The 27,843-nt window shown below is 42.7% G+C and overlaps 1 protein-coding gene across 5 annotated transcripts in view; it reads right to left on the bottom strand.

Annotated features, from left to right (window-relative positions):
* Positions 1-27,843, bottom strand: part of clasp2 (cytoplasmic linker associated protein 2) — a 52,767-nt gene that overhangs the window by 860 nt on the left and 24,064 nt on the right. The window contains exons 8-45 of one of the 5 annotated variants that reach the window (XM_035182447.2): positions 25,862-26,005; positions 22,647-22,720; positions 22,386-22,478; positions 22,143-22,288; positions 21,645-21,780; positions 21,450-21,520; positions 21,252-21,311; positions 21,063-21,140; positions 20,690-20,857; positions 20,191-20,231; positions 19,620-19,772; positions 18,250-18,273; positions 17,811-17,828; positions 16,713-16,814; positions 16,460-16,486; positions 14,951-14,977; positions 13,464-13,637; positions 13,064-13,108; positions 11,646-11,753; positions 11,214-11,276; positions 10,528-10,634; positions 10,350-10,373; positions 10,034-10,189; positions 9,565-9,656; positions 9,418-9,481; positions 8,673-8,732; positions 8,393-8,395; positions 7,284-7,447; positions 6,393-6,471; positions 4,392-4,535; positions 4,077-4,220; positions 3,794-3,900; positions 3,219-3,360; positions 1,514-1,709; positions 1,227-1,420; positions 1,010-1,138; positions 615-821; positions 314-430 (exon numbers count right to left, since the gene is read on the bottom strand). In XM_035182447.2, coding sequence (XP_035038338.1) covers positions 314-430; positions 615-821; positions 1,010-1,138; positions 1,227-1,420; positions 1,514-1,709; positions 3,219-3,360; positions 3,794-3,900; positions 4,077-4,220; positions 4,392-4,535; positions 6,393-6,471; positions 7,284-7,447; positions 8,393-8,395; positions 8,673-8,732; positions 9,418-9,481; positions 9,565-9,656; positions 10,034-10,189; positions 10,350-10,373; positions 10,528-10,634; positions 11,214-11,276; positions 11,646-11,753; positions 13,064-13,108; positions 13,464-13,637; positions 14,951-14,977; positions 16,460-16,486; positions 16,713-16,814; positions 17,811-17,828; positions 18,250-18,273; positions 19,620-19,772; positions 20,191-20,231; positions 20,690-20,857; positions 21,063-21,140; positions 21,252-21,311; positions 21,450-21,520; positions 21,645-21,780; positions 22,143-22,288; positions 22,386-22,478; positions 22,647-22,720; positions 25,862-26,005 — 3,881 coding nt within the window. The remainder of the gene's footprint in view (positions 1-313; positions 431-614; positions 822-1,009; positions 1,139-1,226; positions 1,421-1,513; positions 1,710-3,218; positions 3,361-3,793; positions 3,901-4,076; positions 4,221-4,391; positions 4,536-6,392; positions 6,472-7,283; positions 7,448-8,392; positions 8,396-8,672; positions 8,733-9,417; positions 9,482-9,564; positions 9,657-10,033; positions 10,190-10,349; positions 10,374-10,527; positions 10,635-11,213; positions 11,277-11,645; positions 11,754-13,063; positions 13,109-13,463; positions 13,638-14,950; positions 14,978-16,459; positions 16,487-16,712; positions 16,815-17,810; positions 17,829-18,249; positions 18,274-19,619; positions 19,773-20,190; positions 20,232-20,689; positions 20,858-21,062; positions 21,141-21,251; positions 21,312-21,449; positions 21,521-21,644; positions 21,781-22,142; positions 22,289-22,385; positions 22,479-22,646; positions 22,721-25,861; positions 26,006-27,843) is intronic. The other 4 variants (XM_035182451.2, XM_035182452.2, XM_035182466.2 and 1 more) reach the window with 4 other exon arrangements.

Genomic DNA, 27,843 nt, shown 5'->3' with positions numbered 1-27,843 from the left:
CACAAGGTGTACGCTGAGGGACAAACCCCTTCGTTTTAAATGCTCCATAACATTTTACTGTCTATTCATAATAGTAGCTTCAGCCAGAGAAACATACATCACTGAAGTAGAGACACGAGTCACAGAGAAGTTGACTTTTAGCGGGTGTCAGGCTGGCATTTTCCAGGATTAACAACCCTAGCTTTAGGACATTTAAAATGAAGTCTTGAAAAAACTGATTTCAACCTGCCCACACGCCCCAAAGTCAAAACAGATCTTGCATAGTAACATTCACTGGGAACTACATGTATTCAGAGCTCGCAGAGCAGGTCACCTTGCTGCTGGAGAGTTGGTTGAGGTGCGGTTTGAGGTCCTCTCCGATCACCGCGTAAACGGACACCAAGCAGAACACACAGGCTTTCCTCACACTGCTCTCAGAGTTGTCATAACCCTGTTCAAACAGATACGATTGATTACAGAGCTGCAGAAACCTTTGTTCTAGACCAAGGAAAGTATTTGTGTATGAACATGTGGGTCATGTGAGGGTAAGAGAAGCATTCGTTTTACACATTATATGAAACATAACAGATAAGTATGAGCTTAACAGAAGGGAGATTTTCAGCTGAGTCCGTTACCTGTATGAGTCCTGGCACGATTTCTGGCAGCAGGCTCATCAGGCCCTCTCGGGGAATCCTCTCCACCACTTTGGTCTGCATCTTGATGGCAGCCAGGTTGATGGGGTAGTCGGCCGACTGGATGATGGGACACAACACCTTGATACACTGGTCTGGACTAATGGACAACGCCAACATGGCTGCCGTCTCCTCTGCTGCTCGAACCACCTGAAGAAACACAATTGACATTGACAGTGAAAAGAAAAGTTTGATAATCGCAGAGCAGGTGAACCCACAGATGTTTGTTTATTTGGATTTTAAAACAAACTTTTTTACCATCTCATCAAGCTCTGAAGTTCTGCTTGTTAAAAAACATTTCTAAGGGAGCTGATTTGTGTGTGTGTGAGTAGACGCACCTCCTTGTGAGGGTCTTTGTGAGACTCCAGGGCCTTCATGATGGTGAGCTCTGCGTAGTTCTTGAACCTCCAGGGCTGCTTGCAGAGAATCTCCCTCAGCACCCGCAGAGCCAGTGTTCGGATCCCATGCTGCGAGAATAGAAACCATTCATGTTTAAAAGAGAGGTTTTTGTCTTTGTGCACAGTGTTATTACAGAGTCGACGTGAGTGTGGCTACCTCTCTGTCACCCATCGTCTCGAGCAGGAGCAGCAGGATGGTCTTGAAGTGCTCATCCCACACCTGCAGGGTGTTTTCGCGAATCAGCTTCAGCAGTTCACACAGCGCCGCCTTCCTCTCCTCTATGCGCTCGTTGTGATTCGACAACTCCTTCAGCAGCTCGGCCACCAGCTCTGACTGGTCCAGACTGCTATCTGTTAATGGACAAGAAATAACATGGTGTTTGGTTCACATTGTTATTTTGTGTAATGCAGAGTGTGTTTTTCTGTCAGATTGTGTTTGTGTACCGTCAGTGAGAAGCTCGGAGTCGTCCAGGCTGGTGTCTTTGCGGCTGTGTTTAAACGGGGAATCGGAGAAGTGCTCGCGGGCTCCTCTGGGGCTGGAGGAGAGCAGGGGGGTGTTGAGGAGGGAGGTCTTGTTGTCCAGAGCCATGCGGCCGCCGTCCATCATGTCTGATCCTCTGCTGTCTGTCCCGCTGCCACTCTGCAAGACATAGACTCTGATGTTACTGAGGTTCAGTCTCTTAGTTCACGCCTGTAGTTTGGTTCATTTAATCCAGATAAAAGTAAAATAAGATTTAAAAAATGCTTCTTAGTTCTTGTCCACTTTGTTCTAACACTGACAACTACAACCAAGACGTTATAAGTTATATAGATAGACAAATAATTCATTCTAAAGATTTGAAAAAAAACAGCAACTAATAAAGTACTTTACTGCTTTTTGTGCTAATCTTCTCCAGTTATGAAAATTACAAGTTTTCATCTGGCAAAAATAATGACAATCGAGTGAAAACAGCACAAATATATTCTTGTCCCGTGAATATAATGTTTTAACCTCCACCAAGGAAGTTATGTTTTTGCCCCTGTCTGTTTCTTTATTTGTCAGCAGAATTACGCAAAATATATTTATATTATAAATATATACATATATATATATTTTTTCCCATAAAACTTTTTTTTAATCAATTTCTTTAAAATTGCAAGTGTTTTAAAAAAAAGCATTTTCCATGGTTTCCCAGAGAAAAATTCATGGATATTGATGAAAAATAATCAGGCGTTAGGGGACTGATATTTATGTGTGGCTGATCAGTGCATATTTACACTCAAAACCTCTGCATGCCAATATCCGATTTTGGAGTTTTGATGAGGCAGGCTGCTGACATGTGGGCAGGTTAGATTTCACATGCAGGTCATGGGGAAAATGTCAGGAGGTCACACCACTGGACCTGAGCACACCATGTCCTTTAAAGGGGCCCGGGCTGTTGGGAGAGGCTGCAATAAGACCTCATGTGACGTCCAAAGTCATAAATTTGGCCTGAACGAGGAAGAGTTTTGAGATTAGCACTTGTGTAAACATTAAGAGTGAAGGTTTCAGTTGATAGAAGCCTGAAATACCTAATGAAGGCCTCCAGTTCATACGCTTTAAAGGGAGTGAGAGTGCTGGGACAGATGTCAGGGTCACATACATGTAGGTCACTATGTTTGTGTGTTTTCGCTTCTGTAATTCTTGGAAAACATGCTCCAGCAACAGGACAATGTCTCCGTATCAAAGCGGTTTACCTTTTCAGTTCCAAATTAAATGTGTCTGTAGCATCGAGTATGAAAAACTGTTGCAGAGCAAAACATGGCTTTGAATAATTTGTCAGATCTTGTTTGATCACATATTTATATTAAAACTGACTAAGTTTTTACTGCTGTGGCAAATGTTGTGTGTCTGCTTGTGTTAAAACAGGATCAAACACTGCCATTTTAGAAGTATTTAGAAGTAAGAAAAAGGATTGAGGGCCCCCCCCTCGAGCCAAGAAAAGGAAACAATAACAGTGTTTAGGTAAACCAGCTCTGTGTGTGCGTGAAGACCCATTGTGCCATGATGGTCTGCGAGACACCCACAGTAGCGGAAACTTTGACAGGCGTCGTGATCAGTATGAGATCGATCACAAGATTGTTTTGTGATGTTGGTCCCTTGGTAATTCGGACGAGTCATCACACTCACCTCGTCTCCTTCCCGCCGTTGGACTGGTTCATTCATGTCTTCCTGGCTGCGGACGCTGAAGTTCTGGATGGCTTCAGTGACACCTTTCAGCGAGCTGTAGATGTCCTCCGAGTTCATGTTTTCTGTGTCGTAGTCAAAAGCACTGAATCCACACAGGAAAGATGAGGAAAACATTAATAACTTTTTATATTAATCATTAACCAAACTATCCTGATATATCGCCTCCCCTGTACTGTTATATTTCAGGTATGCTATGTGTAGTAATGTGTGTTTTTTTCTATTACACATACAGAGTTAAGGTTCAGTTTGTGGTAAATGCATTTAAAGTGAAAAAAAAAAATTACAATTCAAAACAAGATTTATGAAATTACATTACAAGTACAAAAACATTATTGATTATAATCGAATAATTGAATATCCTCACTAGTTCTTTCATTGTTAAATATAAACAGTTACAGTGGATGAAAACTGAAGATGCTGGAAGTCGAGTCAAACTGCCTGACTAAGTTTAATGAGAGTGACAGTGTACTCAATAAAAGGGTGTGTATGTGTATGTGTGTTTGTGTGTAAGTTACCTTGGTGATGGGGTGTTCTGGGAGGTGTTGGTTGGGGAAGTGACTGGACTGGACCAGCTGGCTGGAGATCGGGGGGTGTGGCGTGTTAAAGGGCTGCCCATTGTTGCCTGAGGAAGTAAAAAATAAATGAATAAAATATAAATCAAGTTCATACAATGAATTATAGCATTACTGTCACAGTATAATCATTAACAAGCTTGTGTGCCCTCACTAGTAACACAAATGAAAACACGAGCACTCAGCACTGTTTGAGATGATGAGTGTGTGTGTGTGTGTGTTTTACCTGTGCAGCATTGCCCGAGTTCTTCAAATGGTTTTGAAGCAGCTTGGTGGCTCCGTCCTGAAAAGTTTTGGGCAGAGCTGCCAGCAGCATGGTGAACTCTGGTGTGTTGAGCTGGAACAGGGAGATTAGCACCGACTGGGCTGCCTGGTACACACAACATACACACACAACTTTCATTTAGGAGGACGTGTGAAGAGCAAAGCAGTGGTGCTAGCATGGCAACAAACTGTTAGAATGTTTTAATGTGGCTGACTAAGGAAAAGTAAAATATCTAAATTTCAAATGTATGTCTGAAATGTGCGTGTGTGCGAGTACCTTTCTGACGTCAGAGCTCTTGGGTTCAGTCGTCCAGGTGATGATGCGGGAGACGGCCAGCCGAGTCTCACTGGAGTTCACAAAGTCGGGAGCTTCCATCTGTAACGTCAGCGTCTCGATGTACTTCAGAATGGCCACCTTCACCTTCAACACACACATTTATAAAAAACATTAGATAATAATCAATAACACAGAAACTCAAGGGGCAATATCCACCTGCAAATACACAAAAAGTAATAATACACACACAGAAACAAAGTTACAAGCACACAATGACAGACAGACCACGAATGTTCACAGACAGCACGTACAGCCACAGCAGATTGTGCATCTCTTGTAGATCTGAAGATCAAATGATTCAATGTGAGAAGAACGAAGTACATTCATGTTCATGCTTATCAACACAGAGAAACATATCAGTTAACATGAAGCGATGGAAAATGACAAAACAAAGGAACCAATAAAATGCAAACATTCACCACAGGCTCAGAAACACCACAACAACTGACTCCTGCCGTTCCTCTATCTCTTTCTCCTCCTCTGTTTCTCTACATATGCACCTCAAGGACCAGAACTTCCTCCAAATCACTTAGCAGCATCGTGCGCGCCATAAAATTGCTCCCCCCCGGAGCACACTGACCTGGGAGGACTGGCTCCAGGCTGCGGCCTGCTCGTCTAGAGAGCAGGCGTGGCGGCGCACTCTGGGAGGGAACAATTTTACCCCAGGCCCTCCCCTGCCTCGCCCTCGCCCGCAACACGAGCTCCGCACAGGCTTCAGAGAGAGAGAGGAGAAGCACCGCGTCAATCAACGGAGAGAGACAGGGAGACGAGGACATGGGAGGGCAGAGGGAGACAAAAAGAAGGAGGAGGATGGTGCAGAGAGTTTAAGGGGAGGAAAATGATTGGAAGGTACTAGGCTCGGTTTGTATTGTAATTTTTATCATACTGAATATCTAGCTATATGCAATTTAAATATTTAAGCCACATGGTGGCAGCAAAGAGCTGTAATGCCTTGAATACCAACATCAACTGATGGTTTATGATGGTTTATGCAACAAGCTAGATATTAATGCGGAAATATTCAACAATGTCTTGACATCCTTTGACGATGGTTGTAAGAAAGTATTTTTGGTTTGGACATTTTTTTGTTTTACTGATTTGACGAGTCTTGAGAATTGTATTTCAGAAAAATCCTGGAAATCAGCTATAAAGCAGTGCAATAATTGTAGCATCACCCACAAAAATGTTGAATGCATATATCACCATACTGCTTTGTCCTACCCTGCACTGAGCTGTCAGGTCGGGATTTCAGCCGTCAGACACTCTAAACAAGCAACAGTGTTTTTGGATCACGTTTCTTCAGGCCGCAGCGTTGGTCAGAAAGTGACAATAATCTCGACAAAAGATACATTTGTGGTGGGAAAATTGTAAAGTTGTTATGCTGATATCATTCTTTCATTGCCCAAGTCTAGTTCCAAGGGAGAGGAGCAGAGTGATACAAAGTAGGGAAAGGAAACACAAAGAAAAGTGTTAAAAAGGACAATAAAGGGAATGGGAAGAGGCAACAGAGAGATTATAGGGTGAGGAGGGTGAGCACACAGTGCAGACACTGAAGGGAAGGAAAGATGCTCAAACAGAAGGGTTTGTGAGACAGAGGTAGAAAAGTACGAGGATGGAACAGGAGTTAGAGGGGGAGAGCTTGATGGGAGTGTCCACACTGAAGCACAGCAAAAAGCCAAAGGAGTTTCTAAATCATCGCAAACCAATCACAGCCCAGGATTCAGGATTTTTGTGGGGTTTGGGAAGCGGAGCCAGCATGGGCAGGCATGAGGTCATAAGTACAGCAGTTACCATGGTTACAGCATCCCTGAATTTCCAGCCTTAGGTCCTTCATTGCCATCCAGCCCCTCCTTTTGTCAGACCTTCATTCACTCCACCGACACACCCACACACCCACACACCCACACACACACAAACACGTAAAATGAACTTGTCATTTACCTTGAGGTTGGGCGTCTGTGTCTGGTCGACAGTAAATCTCATCAGAATAGTAAACTGGAGGTCGTTGGGGAAAGACTCCCTGTGAACAGAGATCCACATTATAGTTGTAGCAGGGACATGAATACAGAGCATAAACTTCAAAAAAGTGTCTGAACATGTTAAGATAATAACTTTATCACAACAAAAGAGGTAAAACACTTTTTGCCAACACTCTTTCTCGTAATAAATTTGTTTATGTGTAAAAATACAAGAGACAGCAGGAAGTATTGATCCTCAGAGGCCTGTCAGTTCTTTTATATGTACAGTACTGTGCAAAAGGTTGAGACACTTTCTGTGTTCAGATTCTTATCCATCAGGGAGGTATCTGACTTGTTCCAAATTCGGAACAAAGAACACAGAACTAAACTACGGTCAAAGACATCAAGGAGTCCAGCAGCAGATGGTATAACCCCCACAGAGCCCTGATCTCAACACCATGGAGTTATTCTAGGGTTGAATGAGGACACACACTACGTGGAGACAACCTCAATACACAGAACTGTGGCAGTTTCTCCAAGTTACTTGGAACAACCTCAAGTACCATAAAGTTCGGTGAGTGAGTGTACTGAGGAGATGTGACAGTATTTTAAAAGCAAAAGGATTAAATGAAAAATATTCACAGCATCATTTTTTAAGCATTCTAACTATAGTAAGTATTTGCACAGTACTGTAAATGTAAAATATCTTTTCAGTGCTTACAAACACATCTAATTGTCATCTTGATCCATCACCTAAAAGCTCAGAAAAGCTTGAAAGTGGATCAAGAATGACCTGCAATGCTCAAATATTATTATATTATAATATACTAATTTGCCCTAATGTCACAGTCCATACTGTGAGTGTGACACCCACCTTGTGACATCCAGCGCTTTCTGAACTTTGGCCTGTACGGAGCCCAGCAGATCGGCTCCCATCTTCTTCAGCAGCTGTGTGAGCAGGACGAACAACCAGTCCTGCAGGTCCTCCTTATGGACCAGGATGAAGTCCACCAGGGTCTCCAGGAACATACTGAACACCTTCAGTCCAATCACACACACACACAGTTAAGGTCACACAGAGCAAATTAAGTCGTTTAGCAATTCTCATTTCTTCATGCACTCAGGTGCTCCTGCATTTACAGGGCAAAGGTTATTTTGTTGAGGGAAGATACTATGAGAGCAGCATAAGTTCCCATTGTGAAGTTAGTGGTTATTCACTCATCATTGCGGCAGATCACCTTCATTCACCAAACACCAGTTAGACTTAAGTCACCCAAATGAATATGATAAGAAAACCACAATGAGACGGTAAACAACTTGACTGGAATAAGCACCAATCAAGCTGTGTGGTGACCATCGCTACATGCAATTGGTTGATTTCATAGTCTGTAAATAAAGATGGACGACATGGCAGCTCCCCTACAGTAAAACCAAAGCATCACAATCGCTACTTGTTGGCTGGCTGCAGTATATGTCAGTAATACCTCCCCCTCTATGCTAGTAGATGGGACATGGACCAAATGAAAAAGTCAAAGTGCATATGAAATAAATTGTTCTCATAGATGGTTCTGTTGCACACTGATGTTTGTTTGTGTTCATTTTTAGGATAAATGTATTTTAATGAGTAAGTTGATGCTAAAAAAAAGAGGGTAAAATGTCATTATTGACAACTGATACTGACTCGCTATTGGTCCAGTGCATTTATCAGTAAGACCTCACTACTGTGGCTCCATCCTATGATCGCTACTGTGCAGACTCTGGCTCCAATTGTTCAAGATGGCAGTTTTCATATCAATGATATTCTGGCTTCATTTCTGGTAGTGGGAGGAAATGGAGGCTTGTCGTCCATCTTTGTAAACAGTGACGTAGGTTAGTGAGGGTTACGTTGTTGCCTTGGTAACTGGTTGCCCAATCAGATTAATGAAGCAGATGTTTATTCAAACACTAAGTTTAAGTGCAGTAACACTGATTGGCCAGACTTACTCTCTACAGAGAGTTCCACAGTGGGGCCGCATGTGGGGGGAGAGAAACACATCTGTTAGCATCCTGACAAAGAATGAACTCGGCTTGTGTGTGAACACTCATCATGTTGACTTTCACCACAAAATCTGTCAAGGTACTTCAACCAGGTAAGAATGTTGTGTGCACATGAGTAAAAAGAAATGAACTTAAAGTTTTGAATGGAAGATGAGAAAGGAGAAGTGAGAATGGTGGGGGAAAAATAGATAAAGGCAGGAGAGAGATTCACAGTGAGATGCAGTACCTTGAAGGAGGCTGAGCTTATACCGGATTCTGCCGTGCCGTACACTCTGCCGCAGTCTCGCTGAAATTCATCAAATCGTCACAAAACGTCAAACGAGGGGAAGGGGGAGTAGCTCACACACCTTACGACATGTGTGAGGTGACGGGCACTCAAAGATGCCGAAACACAAGTGGCAGGGTTAGAGAGGGCGCACCGCAGCTGGTTAGTGAGAGAGAAGAGTTGGCAGCCCAAAATAGTTGTGCGTTTGTGTGCGTCTGGAAGTACATTCGTGGTCAGTGTTTTGTCGCTTCAGACTGCACGTAGGGAGGGGAAAGACAGCAGAGTGGCAGCGAATGCAGTGAGTGCAGCCAGCGGATTGGCTGCTGAACAGTGACAGAGCAAACCCACAGGACGGCAGAGGAGTGTGAGGTCAAACGCAAACTCAGGAGTGGCATGCCGTAAGTCTGTCGAACGCTTTGCATGCCTGTGTTGTTGTTTGAGTGTGTATATACGTGTGTGGCTAGAATTCAATTCAACCTGTTTATCCCGACTTTATCTCGAGACTTATTTATGTGACTATATTTAACATCCGTGAGATGTAATTAATATTTTGCTTGTTTTGGCAGAATCCGGTACAGTGAAGGATGAGTGGGATAAACAAAGTATGTGAAACCAAAGAAAAATTGAAGTGGGTGAATAATGATTGTTTGTGACATGACAGTGTAAACCAGTGCTGTGTGAGTACTTGCATTACATGCACTCATACCTTACTGTGAGGGTCTGCAAACATCCGAGTGAAGATTTCACACAGTCTCTTTAACTCCACCCGACTGAAGATGAAAAGCAAAAGTTAGATGCAAATCAACAATCAGCTCAAACAGTGAAGAGAAGGTTTGACTGTTGTGTGACTGACCTGAGGGTGCGTTGGTTCTTGAGTAGAGCCTGGAGACCTAACAGCCCCTCCTTCCTCTCAGACCAGTTGGCACTGGCACAGCGATTCAGCACCTGATAGAACCACAAGTACAAAGGCCTGATGAGACTTAAATACCCAGGCACAAGCAAAGTGATGATTTTAGTAAATACTGAAGATTTTTTGTTTAGTCAAAATAACAGGTTGTTTAGAATCTAAATAACAGGTGAGAAAGGGGCCTTAGTTTAGACAAGACATCCTAAGTCAGTACATGTCACTGTTTCCCACAGAAAAAGGTTCCATCTATTTTGCATGGCTACAAATTTGATATTTTGTTACATGTCATTAACCAAACAATGCCATTATAAAGCTACAGCCGGCAAGACAAAAACCTGCCTGGTTAAAACCTTGTTCTTTGGCCTCATTTGACCTCAGGTTCAGAGTTTTCTGCTGTACGGCTGCTGCTACTAACCTCAGCCACGTCTTCTGTCTGTCTCATGTAGGTCGGGATGGCTCCTCCGTTTCTGGAGCTATAGGACCTTTCTGAACAGGCGCTGGATGCATCACTGTTGGCGTCGTCGTCGGAGTACATGCTGTAGTTCTCGTACCGCCGCCGTGCTGGCTTCTTCTGCAGGTAAAGCGAAAAGAGAATGAAATTAAACTGTAATACAAAAGAGAGTAATAACAGGAAGGTATTGGGAAAAATCGCATTTATAGAAGAAGAACATAGCTTAACACACACACAGGCACACACAATACACAGGTAAGAGGCAGGTGAAGGAGCTGACCTTGGACCGCATGTCTCCCAACAGCTGATAGCATTAAACAGAGGCAGAATCAGGGGTTAGTTTACACACAGACATACAATCCAGCAGGCGAGAGCAGCACATCATGACAGCGAGCTGAAATGTGCATGAGAGATATTGTGCATTTTATGTGTTTATGGTAGGGTGGTGTTTTTCATACTAAAGCATCTGCGAGAGCCTCTTCTACGTCTGAGCCTGGGTTGAGGACCCTCATGGCACTGACTGAAGATGAGAGACGACTGGACTGACTGATGCCAAGAGATGAACCTGAGGAGGAAGACAGGTGGAGAGCAGAGGACACACGTTAGAAAACATTCTAATGAATCTGTCTCCCCCACTCGTCAAGTTGTCTCTCACTTGTCCACCGATGATCCACCATCCAAGCACCTCACTCTCTTCATCATCCATTCTGTGACATTTATTCAACACACACATCGTTTCCCATGAGCCAACCCTGTAAGTTGATGGGATGACTTGTTAGGTGACATTGCAGGTGCCACTGGGGGAGAAAAAGGATGATTGACATAAAACAGGAGAGTGCACTGGTGTCCCCGCAGAGAAGGGGCAGAGCTAAATAAAGAAAACAAATGGTAAAAAACTGGCAAGATGGTTGTCAGTTGGCAACTGAACGGGCGGAAGCATGCGGTTCCACTGGAAGATTTGACATCCTGGAGCGAGAAAGTAAAAATAACAACTGAGGACTGATGGACAAGAAGAGAAACAGGCTGACAAAATACAGGAGAAGATGCGCGGTGCGGATGAACGTAAAGAAATCGGAGCAAAACAAAAAAATTAAGGCGGAGTGGGTGGGTGAGGTACAGAGAAACAGTTGTACTCAGCCTTCACCTGCAGCGCCAAAAGTGTCAGGTGTGTGGAGAGCTCCGGTGGAGCGAGAGTAGCTCCGTGTTGCTGCAACCAAATTTAAAACACACATACAGAGTTTAACATTCGCGCACGCACACACACACACACACACACACACAAGAAACACATACAACCTTCACTGATCGAGCAGAGTGTGAGTGTGGAAAAGAAAGGCTGAAAAAAATGCACATAAATGCAAGAGACTGTTTTTTTATATTTGAATCCCCCTACTTCTTTCATTTAAAAAAATTGTTTTTGTTTAAATCAGAAACTGAATATAAATAATAAAATGTATGTTTTGTTGGTTTAAGATAAGTTTATATAAAGTTTTTCTTCTTCTTTGAAATCATCTTCACATTTGCTGATTTGACACTGCTCATCTCTCCTGAGTGCGAGTCCACTGCTGCTACTCACCAAGTGGAGTGAAGGAGCGTATGGGGCTGGTGTCCCGGCTGCTCTCCCTGCTGGCCTCTCTGCTGCAGCCCTGACTCATACTGGGCCGAGGGATACGACTGCCCCGAGCTAACACCACCCAGGTTACAACGACGCGTCGCAGCAGAGGAAGAGAAGTGGTAGTAAGAAGAAAAGAAAAGGGGACAAGGGATATAAAGAAGACCACAAAGAAGAAAGACAAACATGAGGAGTGATAAAGTGGAGAGAGAGAGAAACATACGTGGATAAACACATGGATAAGACAAACGAGGTGAGAGCGAAGGATTGACAGAGACAAGAGAGAATGAGCGCAGGTCGACCGGCACTGAGGGAGCATCTCAACAGAAGATTCCTGATTCTCATAGTCTCATACTAACAATACAATAATAACAATCTTCCTTATCAATCAATATATATTATTCTGATGACTTTATCAGTTAGTTAAGTCAATGAAATAGCAGAAAATGGCAAAAAAAAGTGTGACATTTTGAATAGCTTGTTTCGTCCAATCAGTAAATCCTCACACTGGAAGTAAAACATATTTCATAAATGTCTCTAATTAGCTTGATTTGTCTCACAAACATTGGGGTTTACTTTCATAGATTAATATCAAAAACAACAAATAAAAATCACTTTTAAAAAAGCTAAATACTGAATATTTGGTAAAAATTACCTGATTGTCCAAATTGTTACACATTAACTTTCTGCTAAATGATTGAAAAGCAACAAAGAATTTAAAATAAAAGTTTCCTTTAATTGTTACAGATCTCGATGAGATGCTCCTCACAAGAGCACAAGTCTGCTGGACTCACATTTAAATAAAACAAACATCATGATATTCACACACACTCAGACACACAGAAAGGAGAAGGAAGTGATTTATGATGAGATTAGCGATCGGAGGGGTTGCGCAAGGGGGGGGAAGGGGCTTGCATTTTCATCCATTAGCATCGCAATTAACTTCACCGTTCATTACGCCGTTCATCAGCATCAGCATCTAACCAGCCAATCACGGTTAATCACAGCCTAGAGCTACCGAGTCCTAATGAAGCTTCGCTGATCCTGCGAGAAGGTTCGTTCATCAGCCGCTAACAACAGGTTAGTACAGAGAGGGAGGAGATATGTTTGAAAAGCGTGGATGTCTGCCGATCACGGCCACCTATCGTCATGACAACATAGCCATGAAGTCAGAGACAGGTTAGAGGGATGGTTCGGTGAGGCTGAGGTGGTGAGGTACTGCTTGATTGGGACGGCAGGAGAGATTTGTAGTGATGGATGGAGATAAAGAGAGAGGAATGGAGGGATGATTTAATGGGGAGGGGGGGCGAAGATGGGAAGTAGATGGAATGGGGGTGGAGAGATGGATAGCGGGGTGGTCTGGTCGAAGGTCGGAGCCTTACCTCCTCTACTCGCACCGTTGTAGATGGAACTAATGCTGGAAGGAGCTAGAGGACAGGAGGAAGAAGAAAGACAGAGGGAGGACAGGGAGAGGAGCGGAGGAGGAGATAGACAAGGAGCAGGAGGGGAAAATAGTTGAGATCCAAGGTTTTATGGAAAATTGCTTGTAGTTATAAGCAAGTCTGTAAATAACACGACTGGGTCCAAGCAAACATTTGAAAAGTCATTTGTCAGCTGATTATAAAAACAAGATCTTAGAGCAGATGTTCTAAAACCGTACAAGAGGAACATGAAAGGAAGAAGTTGTTGTGAATGGAATCAAAACCCTGTTTAAAGGAAAGGACCATATTTTAAAAAAGAATTTCAGCTTCCCTTTATAAATCTGTTCAATTGTTCACTTACCAACAGACAGACGAGTGGGGGAGGAGTCTCTGGAGCAGCCCTGGCTGCGGGGGATGCGGCTGCGTCTTTTTCCTTCACCGCCGACCCCAGCCAGCACCCTGTGGGCCCCTGAGCTCATGGTGCTCAGGGCCGTACTCGTCAGCACGCGACCGGGTGAACCACTCCGACTGCCAGCTTCAGAGAGACGCAGAGAGGAGGAGGACATAGAAGTAAAGGGAACAAGTCAGAGTTGTGCTGAGTCAACAGGTGAAATGTGACAATAAAAAGTCTCCAGAAACTTGGATGATCCCTCTTTCACGTGAGGGTCTTGTAAACAGATTACAGACAAAGACAGTTGCTGCTGTACTTCACTTAGTGGCACAGGTTCTCAAGCAGTTTTCGGTAAATGTCGTAACATATAAACTATGTATTTTAAAAGTAGACAGAAAGTGTTTGATGTTGTTGGAAAGAGGATTCTTGGGAACAGAAGAGTTGTAAACCACAAAATGAGATGAAAGTTTACGTTTTTTTAAATGATTTAAGATTAATTCAAGTGTTAAACATAAATCTTTAACATGATAATATCGAAATAAAGTGACCGTTCTCTTATCGCAAATCAGAGAACAGTTTCTAATGGAGGTCTCAATTTCTCCTCCCCATGACATCCTGTCTCCAAGTGCAAGGCCCACAGTGTAGCTCTTTCTACAATGACTCGTGTCACTATCAACCCGCAGACAAACACTTGAGTAGTAGCTGCTCTGCGGTGCAGGATAAGGATAAGTGTGTGAACAGACTTTTGGGGAACAAGCTCCGGTGTTTGACACAGGATGCTCAATCTGAACCTCAATTCAACACGACTGAAAACAAAAATGGAGAACAGACTCTTTCTCTCGCTGACAAACAAAAACCAAAAGGCACACATACACACTCCACACATGAACTGCACTTCTCTAGGAAATCATACCTAGTGTCAAAGAAATAAATACATACATCCAATTGTCAATAAAAGACAAAAATGGCCTGTTCTTGTATTTGAAGCGAATATTTATCACTCATAACGTAACTGAAATACAACCAGAGTCAATATATTGAAATCAAGTTTTATCATGTGAGGTACATTTCAAACTATCTTTTCCTCTGATATCCATTCCTCATTCCTTTTCTTTGCCAGACCCCTAAATTGCTTTTTAATCCTGTTAATGTTACAAAACCTTCCAAGGAAAATATATATATAATTTGATTTGCAAACATCTAAAGTTTGTTGCACTTCCTCACTTCATCCAGGCACACATAAGAGTGCAGAAACACAATCTCCCAAAGCAGTGTGTTTAGCATGATCATAGATCAGTCAGTGCCTACAAGTCCCAGCATGCCTCAGCCAGAGAGGGAGGAACTGAAGTGAGCTTTTTGTGTGCACGTGAACAAAAGATGGGAAGAGGTCAGAGCAGCAGAGGGAGAGCAGTAAAGATAAAGAGAGCAGGTAAAAAGAAGAAGCGTAGTAATCTTACCACCAACAGGGGTAGCAGACTGAGATCCTGAGCCATTAAGCCCATTGGTTGGGAGGAGGAGGGGGAAGCAGAGGCGGGGGGGAAGGAACAGCAGATTAAACCAGATGAATTATGGGTGTTAGCGCAAAAATAAAAAAGCTTCATGGGAGTTAGAACACAGAGAACGATGGGAGCGCATCCTGGTGTTCCATACCAAGAATGAAGGCAAAGCTGAAGCACGTTGATACAACAAATCTATTTATTAAGAAAGAAAACTAGTATTGAAGATGTGTTGCTGAAAACAAACACACACACACTGAACCAGGGGCAGATGACGGCCTGGGAGAAGCAGTGCATGTTGAGACAGCTGTCAGATATACATGAAGCAAAGCCTGTTCACAATGAAAGAAAAGAAATGCCTCAAAGAAAATATGCTCAAAAACACCCACACACGCACTCGAACTGAAATAAGTAGAAATTATTCTAGTCCTCTGTGCAGATGCCATTTCCTCTATTTCTGTTGATCTTTGCTTCTGAGATTTGGGCTTTGAATTCTTGCATTGGGTTTTTTATCTAAATGTCCTGATCGGATTGGTGCAGTGGGCTCTGGTCCAATCATTTTGCACTTTTAAACCAGTCAGACGCAAGCAGCATATTAGCATTAAAGGTGGGGTAAGCGATTTTATTTTGAGAAATGAAGAAAGCTGGACAACTCCGAATAGCACAACACTATTCCAGCCAATCAGCAACAAGGGTATTAGTGTTTGTGGACATGAGGGGTGAAGGGGCACTGGGAACCAGATGGAGGTCTCTGAACCGGAAATAGCTATTTCCATGGGAACGGTCAAAGAGTATATGCTAACATTATGCTAATAATCTTTCTTAGAGCTATTTATAAAATAGCGTAAAACATCACGTTACAGGTCATTCATTCCTCTTCTATCAACGGATGGGAGGACGTCCTGAAAAGATAACGTACACTGCCACTACTGTTTCAGAACTACTGTTTTCCACTGGAAATGCTAACACATCTATCTCACAAAAAGTTATACCAACAAGCATTTTTAAAGTAGCGCTCAAAATGCTAAGCACTGAAACATCACAGAATACAGCTAACCCAAAGAGGATAACGAAATGGCGATGATTAACGTTTGTGGTGGCTAATTCCAACTTTTTGAGATCAGTGGTTTGCCATGCCAACGCACGTGCATGAATGGGGGGTCAGTCATTCCCCAGGATCGCTCACCCCACCATTACGTCTTGTTGGAAAGCAGCAACGAGACATCTGCTTTTGTGTAGCACTTTAAATAACTTGAATGGCATCCAGAGCCGGGCTAGAGCAGCAGAAATAAACTGACCACCATATTATCCTCAGTGATGAGACACAGCATGCAGAGAAAACACACACGCTCACTCCTCTATATATAAAACACCTTGATCAGAATGACAGCGATAGCAGGTGGGCCACCATTCCCACTGTGGTTCACAGAAAGACGCACACATACTGACTCTGACACACAAACAGAATACCTGGTGTGCAATCGGATTCGTCGGAACCTAAAGGCACAGAAACATTTACATGGAGCTTATCGTCACCTCGAAGGCAACATGTAAAGAAACTCCACAATAAGAGCCTGAGAAACTACAAACACACACTCCAAGAAGCTCACACTCCATTTGTGTTGCTGTGTATGTGGACTGAGAGGACTTCATCCAGGATTTTGTTTCTCATAGCTGGGTTTACGTAATGCTGTGTGATCAGGGGGTGTGAGGGGGTACATACGTTGCGACTGGGAGACCATCTTGGTGCGGCTGCGTCCTCTTGAGTCCACTTGGCTGGACACGCTGCTCGCAGTGGACAGCGGCTGCTTGGTACGTACACGGCCTGCAGGTATACCGAGGGAGAACCGTAAAAATACACAAAAACTCCCTGTACTGTACACACTTCTCTCTGTCTGCAGCCCAGCATCTACGAAGCTACTAAATATAATGAAAAGCAAATAATGCTGGAAGCTGAAATATCAGATGCTAAACTAAACGCTAACATTCAGCCAGGACGCGCGCTCGCGCACACACACACACACACACACACACACACACACACACACACACACACACACACACACACACACACACACACCACACACACACACACACACACACACACACACACACACACACACACACACACACACACACACACCAGGGATGTTTCAGGGGATTTGAAACCAGTCTTAATCAGGATGTACTTAAAATCTGAAACTGATTATAAGGCAAACAGTTACCCGTCACTAAGTATTAGTCCAGGAATTATTTATCACTTTCTAAGATTGTGAGAAAGGACGTTTTTGTATATTTGCATCGCTGAATAATTCATGGGTCTTGATAAATCAGGCAGATTTAGGGGACTGATTTCTATGTTTGAGTGAAATTTGGTGCAGTTTGATTAAATTTAAGGGGACTGAGAGTGTCATTCTAGTTCCAGCAGTTCCAAATATTTTATTATTGATTAAAATACAGATTCATTTGTTGATCAAAATGACTTCACTGATTAATCGATTGTCGACATAGCTGCCAATTATCTTTATGTTGCGCCACTGGTCGAGTGGTAGTTTCAACTTAAAATGAAACCCTCTTCATTACCAGCATTCACTTCAGCCTGTACAATGCATCATCTGATCCACTTTCTGTTTATATTAAGTCTTTAAGCCTCAATTCAAATACTGCCTCATAAGGACCATTAAGAAAACAATCAGAGATGCAAGATTCACTTTTGATTTCTTAATGAAAGATTTAGACATTTAGAAACCGTCAATTAAAATGTTACAACTAGAACATCCCTAAAAAGCGGAGATGCACATCCACCTAACCACAATCTTACCATTGTCTGACCTGGTCCCTACAGACAGACAAAGAGGGGGCATGACGTAAAAATCACATTTTCAGCCAACATGTAGAGAATAACACATCCTAAAATCCTAATATCAAACTAAAACCTCAATAACAGAATGATAGTTAAACACAGGTGTTGACGTTCTATTTCAATATAAAATCTGATTAAACTGTAGTAAAGCAGCAGATGATGTTATAGGTGTAAATAATTGATTAGATTCATGATGTGATGAATGGAATGAATGGAATGGTGATACAAAATAGGGTTCAATGTAAGGCTGACAGCAGGGGGCGCTGTGGCCACATACTGCGATAAAAGGAGATAACATGGACTGGGTTGGAGTGAGGAAAAGGAAATGAAAAAAGAGGAAGGGAAAAAGAAAACATGAGTAGGCTGTTGCTGGTGAAGCAGAGTGAGATGATCTTACCATCCGTTTTATCAGAGGCATCATCTTTAGTAGCAAAGAGAGAAAGACACAGAGAGTGGGTGGAAGAGGGAAAGAAACGAAGGGAAAAGAACAGCAAAGGATTGATAGAAATATTAAAAGTAAAAGATACAAAAGGAACCCGAGATGGGGGAAATGAAAGTTGAGTGTCAGGGACAAAAGAGCCACAGAAATAATGAAAAGTAATAAAGAATTCGAGACGGAAAAGAAAAGGGGCAGAAAGAAGAGGAAGGAGAAGAAAGGAGCACAATGTGAATTAGTAACAGAACATCTGTTCAAAAGAGATGCAGATGTAGGGATCAGTGTCGAAACACAGTGACGAACAAACACACAAGACAGAATTCATCTATAGCAGGAGTTCCCAAACTTTCAAGGTCCCCACCCCCATAATAACAGAGCCTGAGACTTTAGACCCTCATTGTCACAGAGGATATTGATTTGAGCTCACAAAAAAATACTTTTAAAACAGTAACGGTGCCAAAACCGATTATTTTATCTTAGGGGGGGGAAAAAAGAGAAAAAACATATTGATATATTAATTTAATAGTTCAAAGTATATTTTATTTAAATAAAAACATAAATAACTGCAAAGCTCTTCACAAATTTACATTGCAAAACTAAAAAAACGTAGCTACAACGCTTAACATTACGTGCTGCCTGAGCCATGAGTGCGTTGCCACCAGAGTTAAGTGTAACGTAACTGGGCATGTGCAGTGATGTATATGTTGCTTGTGAGCAGAGCATCTATTTCAGTACAGAGCTCAGGCACCTAAATGAGGGACTGATTTCTGTGTTGTGATTCGGTCCTGTAGGTACTGAATGTGTAGGAACAGGTTTTAGTGCTGTAATGTACTGTGCTATACATTTACCTGTTGCAACTGTTGCTTTGACTTATAAATCATAATCACCACGGGGGGCATATGGGGACAAAGAAAATCACAAGGTTGGTAAAATATTTATATTTTCCTGGTTGAACTACTACTTTTTAATCTTTTGTAACTATTATGGTTTAAATATGCTATCTCTAACTGTGTCTTTCGTCGTGACCCCTAGTTTGGAAAACACTGATCTATAGAACATGCAGACAGAATATAAATACAAAACATAAACAAGACACATTGACAAGCAATAAGCAGGCAGCAGGAGAGGAAAGGACAAGAGTAAGAGAGGAGAGAGCCCAGTCTAGAGTGTGTGAGTCTGTCCTTTAAGACTGTTTTGTAGAAGGATGTGGTTATAACAGTGCTACCGCTAAGCTGATCTGAATGGACTCCTCGGACCTCCAGCTGATAACATGCTCACCAGTGTCTGTGCAGTTGGATTAGTCGTCTAACTTGACTGACAGGGGCCCTTACCCAGTGAGGAGTAGGAGCCAGGGGTCAGTCGACCCGAGCCCCTGGCCTGTCCGACGTTCCGGTGCTTAGCCAATGCTGCCGCGTTTACATCCACGTCACTACGGGAACGCTGCAGGGAGGCCGACGACACCCCACCCTTTGAACCCGCAGGGACTGATGGGACAGCAGGAGGAGGAGGAGTGTGTTGGAGTGGGGACGGAGGTGATGATGGCAAATACAATACAACACAATACAAAACACATGCGGGCACAACACAAAACATACACAATATTGATACTAAAACAGAAATACACAAGTCATGTGCAGACGCATACACACATTTGTGCGTTCACATGTGTGTTGTAACATAAAAACATAAACGGGTGTGATCGTACAGGAGTACACACGGGCAAGATGTAATGAATATGATGGGAACTTTACAGATGGACCGAGCTGCTGTGTATTTATTCATGTCGAAGCGAGTGACCATGAGATTATATCTTTGAGAGAGTTTGCAACTCTGTGTGTGTGTGTGTGTGTGTGTGTGTGGTGTGTGTGTGTGTGTGTGTGTGTGTGTTTGCGTGTGACTCACCTCGCCCTGGAGCTGCAGACCATTTTGAAGAAAGAGGCCGACTGACAGAAAAGAGAGAAAAGTAGGTCAATACAAAATAAAACAAACACATACACAACAAAACAAATGGCATCTTTAATGTATTTTTCTTTTAATCATATTTCTAATTTCTATTTTTAAGGTTAACCTGCAGGCTTTAAACTACACTGATGACTACTAACTGAGTGCAATAAATAAAAGTAAAGTAATAAAAGCAGTGAGCAGGAAAAGTGTAAGTTTCTACTAACACGCCAACTGAAGTCTTTGTGTTTAGCAGTGAAAACACTAGTGAACTAATGGGGATTTTGTCTTGCTGAAAAAAGAGCAGTCCACTTTAATCAATTAGATTTTTTTTTCTTTCTGAAAAGGGAAATGTATAAGCCAACTGAGGATAATTTAATGTGTAGTGTATTAAGTGTAAACCTAGTAAACCTGGGGGTCTAAAGCAAACTATGGAGGTGCGGTGCTGAGCTCTGATTACTTGAGGCTCTCTTGAGAGGAAGATGAGGACCGGTCACTCTGGGGAAGAGAGGCCACACTGCCGGAACTCTTCAGGCAGGACTGAAGGGTCCGCTGGTAAGATGGCTCTAAGGAGTTGTAGAGAGCGTCAGCCTCATTCGGAAAGCGGTTCCTCAAACCCCAGTAGGCCCTGAGAAGAGAAGAGAACCGTGGCAGAGGTGGGCAGAGAGATCAGAGTCAGAGGATAAATGGATGGTTGAGGAGGGAGGTAGTGGGGTGATGATGGAGGAAGAAAAATTGAGAAATCGAGGGATTCAAACAGGAAAAGGAGGGTGGTGAGATATTTATAACTATTCCTCTTTCACATGATGCAATTTTATGAAATAATGTCTTACTTGCGGGCCTCCACTCTGGCCTCTGAGTCAGCATCTCTAATTCCCTTCTTGATGCTTTCAACCAGAACCGCTGTGTGCCTGACAAATAAATACAAAAGGTTCCTTAAGTGTAAACAGGTTTGAAACTTGTTTTATCCAAAGTTTTTGAATGAACGAGAAACCAGCGCTGATCCAAACAGCCGCCCTCACCTCTCTAGAGAGTGGGTTTGCCATTCCTGGAGCAGAAGGACCAAGAAATCGTAACAGCGCCTGGAGAAGACACATTTCCATCAGTTTCATCATCGCAAAAACCATGACTGAACCACACCATAAACCTTCTTGTGATCATTTTATGACTTTTCATTATTTGAGAGCATTTCATTGGTACACCAGTGTGTTTAACCTCACCTTCTAACGGCCACAGACTTGCATGTGCAGTTACTGGTTATCAGAGGGATGAGCCTCGGGACATGTGTGTGCTGCAGAGGACAGAAAGGTTAAATGAAATTCCAATAATCAGATCCTAGCAGTAGTGCTCACACTGACAATAAAGTTGCAAAACAAGACTGTTGAATTAATTCTTGTGTTTGCAAAACGACTTACCCGTATGATGATGCGGATAGCCGACACACCGGAGGTGGCCATGACTTTGGCGCAATTGGGGATGAGGTTGAAAAGGACGGGAACGATGGCTTCCGCTCCGTGGTCAAATTTATTCCCCAACACTAATGAAAGGTGGCTAAAAGAATACACAGACAAAAACACAACAACATGTATGTTATAAACACAACACAAACATGAACGCAACCACAAAATGTGGTAAAATACTGCCAGGGTGTAATCAAACTGTTTGGATCCAACAGGGTTACATTACACTGAGTTTACACCCTGTACTTCCTGTATTTCGAGAATAGTATAAAACATTTACAGTTGTTTCCTATTTAGAGCCAAATTTCTGCTGCCACGAGCGAAACACGCTTACAATAGATGCAATCATTTCTAAAACACCTATGGATGACCAGTGAGAAATGACAAATCCTTTTCTATGTATATGTTTATCAATTTAACCTCTAGTGATGAAAGTATGTGTAATCAACTCACCCCACGGTGATGCAGACCTCTCGAACCACTTGCGAGCGCAGGTCTTTCGCTGACAGTTTGAAAGCTCCATCCAGTAGCCGTAGGTGCTGGTAAAAACAGTCGTAGTCGGCTGCGCCCGCCACAAGCAGTGAGCGGATCTTTTTCATCTGTAAATACAAAAATACATTGTAAAAGCTGAGTCCAAAATGGTTATTTTATTGTTAGAGTTTAACTAAATGAACAGTTAAAGGCGAATCTACTAACAGCACTGGCTCTCTGGTCCCAGTCGTGTTTGTCATCGGAGCAAATCTCACGGATCTTATTGAGGTTGTCCTCAAGATCCCTTGCTGAGTAGATCTGCATAGAGAAGGGAAGCACAAGGAAGAGAAGGATGCAAAACAGAAAAATTTGAAAAATGGAAAAAAAAACCTCAGGCAGTCTGGCCTTGAAAGCCTCAATAGTTTTGTTCGTAAAAGGTGTAAGTGTGTGCGATTGTCTGCATTTATTCTCCTGTGTGTAGTGTACCTGGACTGTAGGGACGTCTGTGAAGCCTTTAATAAAATCATCTTCATCAACTGCTCCGGCACTTTCTTTAGACACTGGAAAAACAGAGCAGAGTCGATTAAAAAGCGTCTGTGTGTATATTTAGAATATCTCTTACAAGGCTTCAGCATGAAAAGGATTTCTGTGCTGGCTGGTTTCGTGAATCTGGTGTAACTCTCACAAACACAGGCATGAACTACACACAAACGCTACACACACTTAAGTCAGTGGGAGCAGCCTTTGTTTCTAATGGACTTCCTGGCAGTAATGGGAATGTCAATCATATCTCTCTGGGGGATGGAAGCTCTGTGGACCAAACGTCCTCCAGCTCCTCACCAGAGGGGAACAGGGAGAGGAGGGATAGACGAGACGAAGAAAGCTTGCGCACCAAAAAAAGGCAGGAACTGAGAACTGAAAGCTGAGTGCGATCCAGGACGATGGGAGGATTAAACACTGAGGCAACTTAGAAGTTGTTCACAGGAGAGGAGGACATGATAGAGAGTTGGGTATGAACAAAAGGCAGAAGAAATGTTTTCTTTCCTCCTTTTCACCTGCGTCACAAAGATATTTCATGTTAAAACTCTACACGGTTGTTAAGAGAGCTGGGGAACATGTCGGCGGCTGGTTAGCAATCGGCACAATCCTCTGTGACTCTCCAGGCGTAACATGGAAGCAGCCTTGCCTAGAATCACTTCCTCCACCGCTTCACATTTGCAATTATTTTTTATTGCCAGCTTTATGGAATGGAAAGGTTCACGGCATGTTATCAGTCGTTATGACTCCAATAATAATTATGGTTATGTTGATGGCAGATGCTTTTGTAATAGTGAGAACAAACTTTGCTATGAACACAGTTCAAAATTATATTTTAACTGCGACTTAAAACCATCTCAGCACTTGATTCTCTCCGATAGGGATTCAAACCTTTTGTGTAAGGCAGCAATCTTTTCTGTTACTGTCAGTTATTGGCAAAATGGACGGATCTGTCTTGCTGTCAAGTTCTGCCAGATTGTGTGGGCGTACTGTCATCTACATCCAGACAATAGGTCCTCCCACCACCGCCATCATGGGAACTACTCCCATATAGCAGAAAAGAACAATTCATTTTCAAAAAATGAAAAGAAGATACAATTCAGAGGCATGTGATTGCATAACATCTGTCTTTTCCTTTCCATCGCAGTGATATTAACAAGGTCACAGTTGTGAAAAATACCCAGCATGCCTTTGACTTCAGCCTCTCTTTGTCGCCCGACGATCAATAAGGCCTTAATGATCCAAGTGACAAGAGACCACCGTCCTGTGTTTCCACACAGCGCAGCGTTGTACCAGGACTCAGACAGAATGCTTGCTTGTGAAACACATTCACCTATGAGCACACTCTATGTAAGCATGTGTGTGTGACATGGCTGACAGAGATGCATTAGTAAGCACCAGGAATCGACTGCACGGTGGTGGGAGCACAGCTTTCTTCCAATGGAGATAAAGATGAAAAAAAAAAAAATCAATGCATGGAAAGAGGAAGCCAACAACACTGCACTGTGAAACCAGGAGGGATAGGAGGCAGAGAGAAGGAGGCTCTCTGAACGGGAAGGAGGATATAAGAACTGTTTCACAGCCAGATCTGCTGCAGCCCTGAGATATGAGCGCAGGTGTCTGATGATAAGAATATGAAAGAGTATCAGATTTCTGTGGAGAGGCAGTGCGTCACTGAAGACTGTGACATCTGCAAAATAAAGTCATTTTATTTCTTTTAACAGCCCCCACAGCCTCTCAACCGGTGTCCAGCAATAATATGCTTTGCAGAAAACGGGATTACACTGAATTGTTTATGAGGACATTAAAAGGTTAGGAGGGCAGATTCTGTCTATCTTTAGAAGTGTTGAGTCACTAAAGCTGGAGTCTGAGTCAAGACAAGAGTCTAAATCCAAGTGAATAAAGTAGTGAGTCAGAGTCTTGACCGAGTTCAGTCCCCACTACCAAAGTCCTGAAGGTTGAACTCTTACTGTTAATGATGGTATGAGCATGAATCCATATGTAGGTTTGTGGATTCACACGCATGTCTGACCTTGCCAGAAATTAAATAATGTGACATTATATACATGGCTTTGTTATATCACGCCAAATTATTATGGACAACAGATTGGAGCCCTTGATTCCAACTTCCAAGTCTGAACGCAGTCGATGCTCGAGTCTCAAGTCTGGTTCACCACGAGTCGAGTCTCAGGACTTTACTCAGACTCCTAGATCACTGATTTAGGGGTTAATCATACCGCATGCATGCAAATGGAAATAAATGCAAGAAGTCCAGGTTAGAGGTCAGTTCACTTCCCTACATTCATCAGCAGACACTTGATGTTGTGACTATCTGTCAGCACCTCTGGTTAGTTTGAGTGGATTTCTGTATTTAGCCTTCACCAGATGAAACACACGCTGAGACAAAGCAAAGTGAAGTGATGAATAAATCCAGCAACACTGTCATATAATTAGGGAGCCGTGTAGGAGGACGGTTTTTAGACGGTTAACACAGAATTTATATTAATATCCACAAAGTCAGCTTCAACATCATAGCCACATTATAATTTCAAAACACATGAGCTGGAGTCCAAAGCCAAAATAAAATGAATGTATAATATCAATGTACACGATTAATGAGAAACCCTGGACCCCTTTAGGTGAAGTGACATTTTTATGATCTCATATCACACATATTATCTCTGACATGTTTGGAAATTTCTTATTAGAATATACAATTAAAATTTCCTGCCTGAATTGACAAAACTGTCATATATATGTCAATATATTTCAGAGTTCAAGTCCATTTGCGATGCAGTTTGACTAAACTCGTCTAGACACTTGCTATAAGTCACTGAACTCCCTGTATGTACAAAATAAAATAGTAATTTCCCCACAAAAGGAGGATACTGATAAATTCTTAATGATGTTTTACGGTGCTTGATTCTCTGGGCTGCTTGTCATTTACTAGGTTTTAAGTGTTTCTGCATTCAGTAATGTCTAAATCTTAAATTCTTAAATACTGACACTACTGAGCTCAGACTATAAAAAGATCGGCTGCACACTGAGTACATGATTACACTTTGTAATCATAACAGCACTGATCATTGCGTTGCTTCCTGACTTGGATGCACTGTTGTGCATCTGAATTCACTGTAGTTGCCAATGTGCATTAACGTAAGTACCTAGCTTGCCACCAGTAGCACTGGGCCTGCGTGCAGCCGAGGTCTCTGCAGGCTTCTTTGGAACTTTGGGGACCTTGAATGCAGCCTGGGCGGAGGAAGAATGATTCCCATCCACACTGTCATCGTCATCGTCAAAATTACGATCTAGAGAGAGAAGAGAAAGTGTAGAGCGTTACCACTTGTGTGTTACCACATGAAATTCATGCTAAGCCTTTGTTATTGTTTCTGAGTTCAGACTACATAACAGATATTAATGATCTTATTATATAAATTGCACATATCTTAAAAAAGAGACCTGGAATACCCTGAACAGTGGAACAATTATTTGAATTCATTCATAACCTGCATTCATAATTATAAATTAGCACAACACAGGCTAACAACTGAAGACTCACTGATAAAAAAGATAATAATCCATTCCCACAAAAACAAATTGCAGAGACCAACCTTCTAAATATGTTAAATAAGAATGCATGAATTATTTACGCCCTTAGTCTGAAGCATTTCACAGTAGCTTGGATTTTAGTTGCTCCTTTTATGCTGAGCATAAAGAGCTCGAGTCTGTTTCATAGACAACGATCAGTAGAACGAAAAGTAAAGACGAGTCGCAAAGCGTGGAGGAGGTTGTAGTCTACAGAGAGCTTGGTCAGGAATCACTAAATCAATACTAATTACACACACTGCAAGAAGGAAGAAAAAAGAAACACACACACACACACACACACACAAACACACACACACACACACACACACACATCCCTTTTAAGAGCCTGAAAACACATCTAATGACCAAAATGTCCACCCATGCAAACTGTGATCGACAGAACTCTCCAGAGCCCACATGCTAGCAGAAATATAGCTAACAAGAAAGCTAGCAGGGAAACTTGAGACACGCTTGCAGCAAAGGTGCAGCATTTTGAGTGTGCCAGCGAAACACACACACACACACAACTGTGGAGATGAAACTGTTGGCATAGGAATGCAGTAGCACTCCAGTCACTCTGACAACCAGTCGTGGAGAAATGCGCCACAGCCACCACCCAACACCTTGACTCATACGTCAAGTTACCTACACACACAAGCAACATGCAAAACCAGTGACATACGTGTGTGCGTGTGTCACATGCACGCAAATATATGCAGAGTCTAGTGGACATGTAAAGAAGCTGACATAAAAGGTCCTCAATCAGCAACACACACACACACCAAAACACCCAGATCCATCCCTGCACTCACAGTCACAGATCCGCTGGCAGATCAGTCGCTTCATGCTTCTGGGAGGGCGTGGTATTGGTCCAAGCCGTACCCCAAGACACATACACACAACTCACACACACTTCATGTCGGAGCTAAAGCTGCACACACACACGCACACACACTTCACGTCGCTGTCTGAAAATCCCTCCACCCATATAAGTGCCGGCATTTTCTATCACTCCTCTCTAGCCATCCTCTACCCTCCCCTCTCTCTCTCTCTCTCCCAGCATCTCTCCTCCTTTCCTCAGCAGCCTCGCAGCCAATCGTATGAGAGGTGACATCATGGTGTTGCAGCCAGTGCGGAGGCAAGAATATGAATGTGTGTGTGATGGGAGAGAAAGGAAGACACACACACACACACACACACACACACACACACACACACACACACACACACACACACACAGGAATATTAACAGGGTTTCTTCTGTGTCCCTGCCAGACCAGTGAACCTAAACTCATTACCATGGACAACACACACTCTCTTACTCTCATGCTCAATTTTCAACAACCTCTTAACACCATTTTTATGCTGCCTCATCTACCTGAGAGACAAGCACATTTTTTTTTTTTTAAATTTCTCTCTCTTCACATCCACAGAACAAAGGGTCCTGGAGATAAAAAAATAAGGGAGGGTGATGATTGGGAGGGTGAAGGGGAGGAAATGACCACACCCCTCCATCTGAGGCCTTGACCCTCCCACTCACACACCCCCACACACACAT

The sequence above is a fragment of the Hippoglossus stenolepis genome, chromosome 17, assembly GCF_022539355.2.
Source record: "Hippoglossus stenolepis isolate QCI-W04-F060 chromosome 17, HSTE1.2, whole genome shotgun sequence".
Lineage (NCBI taxonomy): Eukaryota > Metazoa > Chordata > Actinopteri > Pleuronectiformes > Pleuronectidae > Hippoglossus > Hippoglossus stenolepis.
The sequence above is the reverse complement of the archived record's forward strand: the minus strand, read 5'-3'. Positions and strand labels throughout refer to the sequence as shown.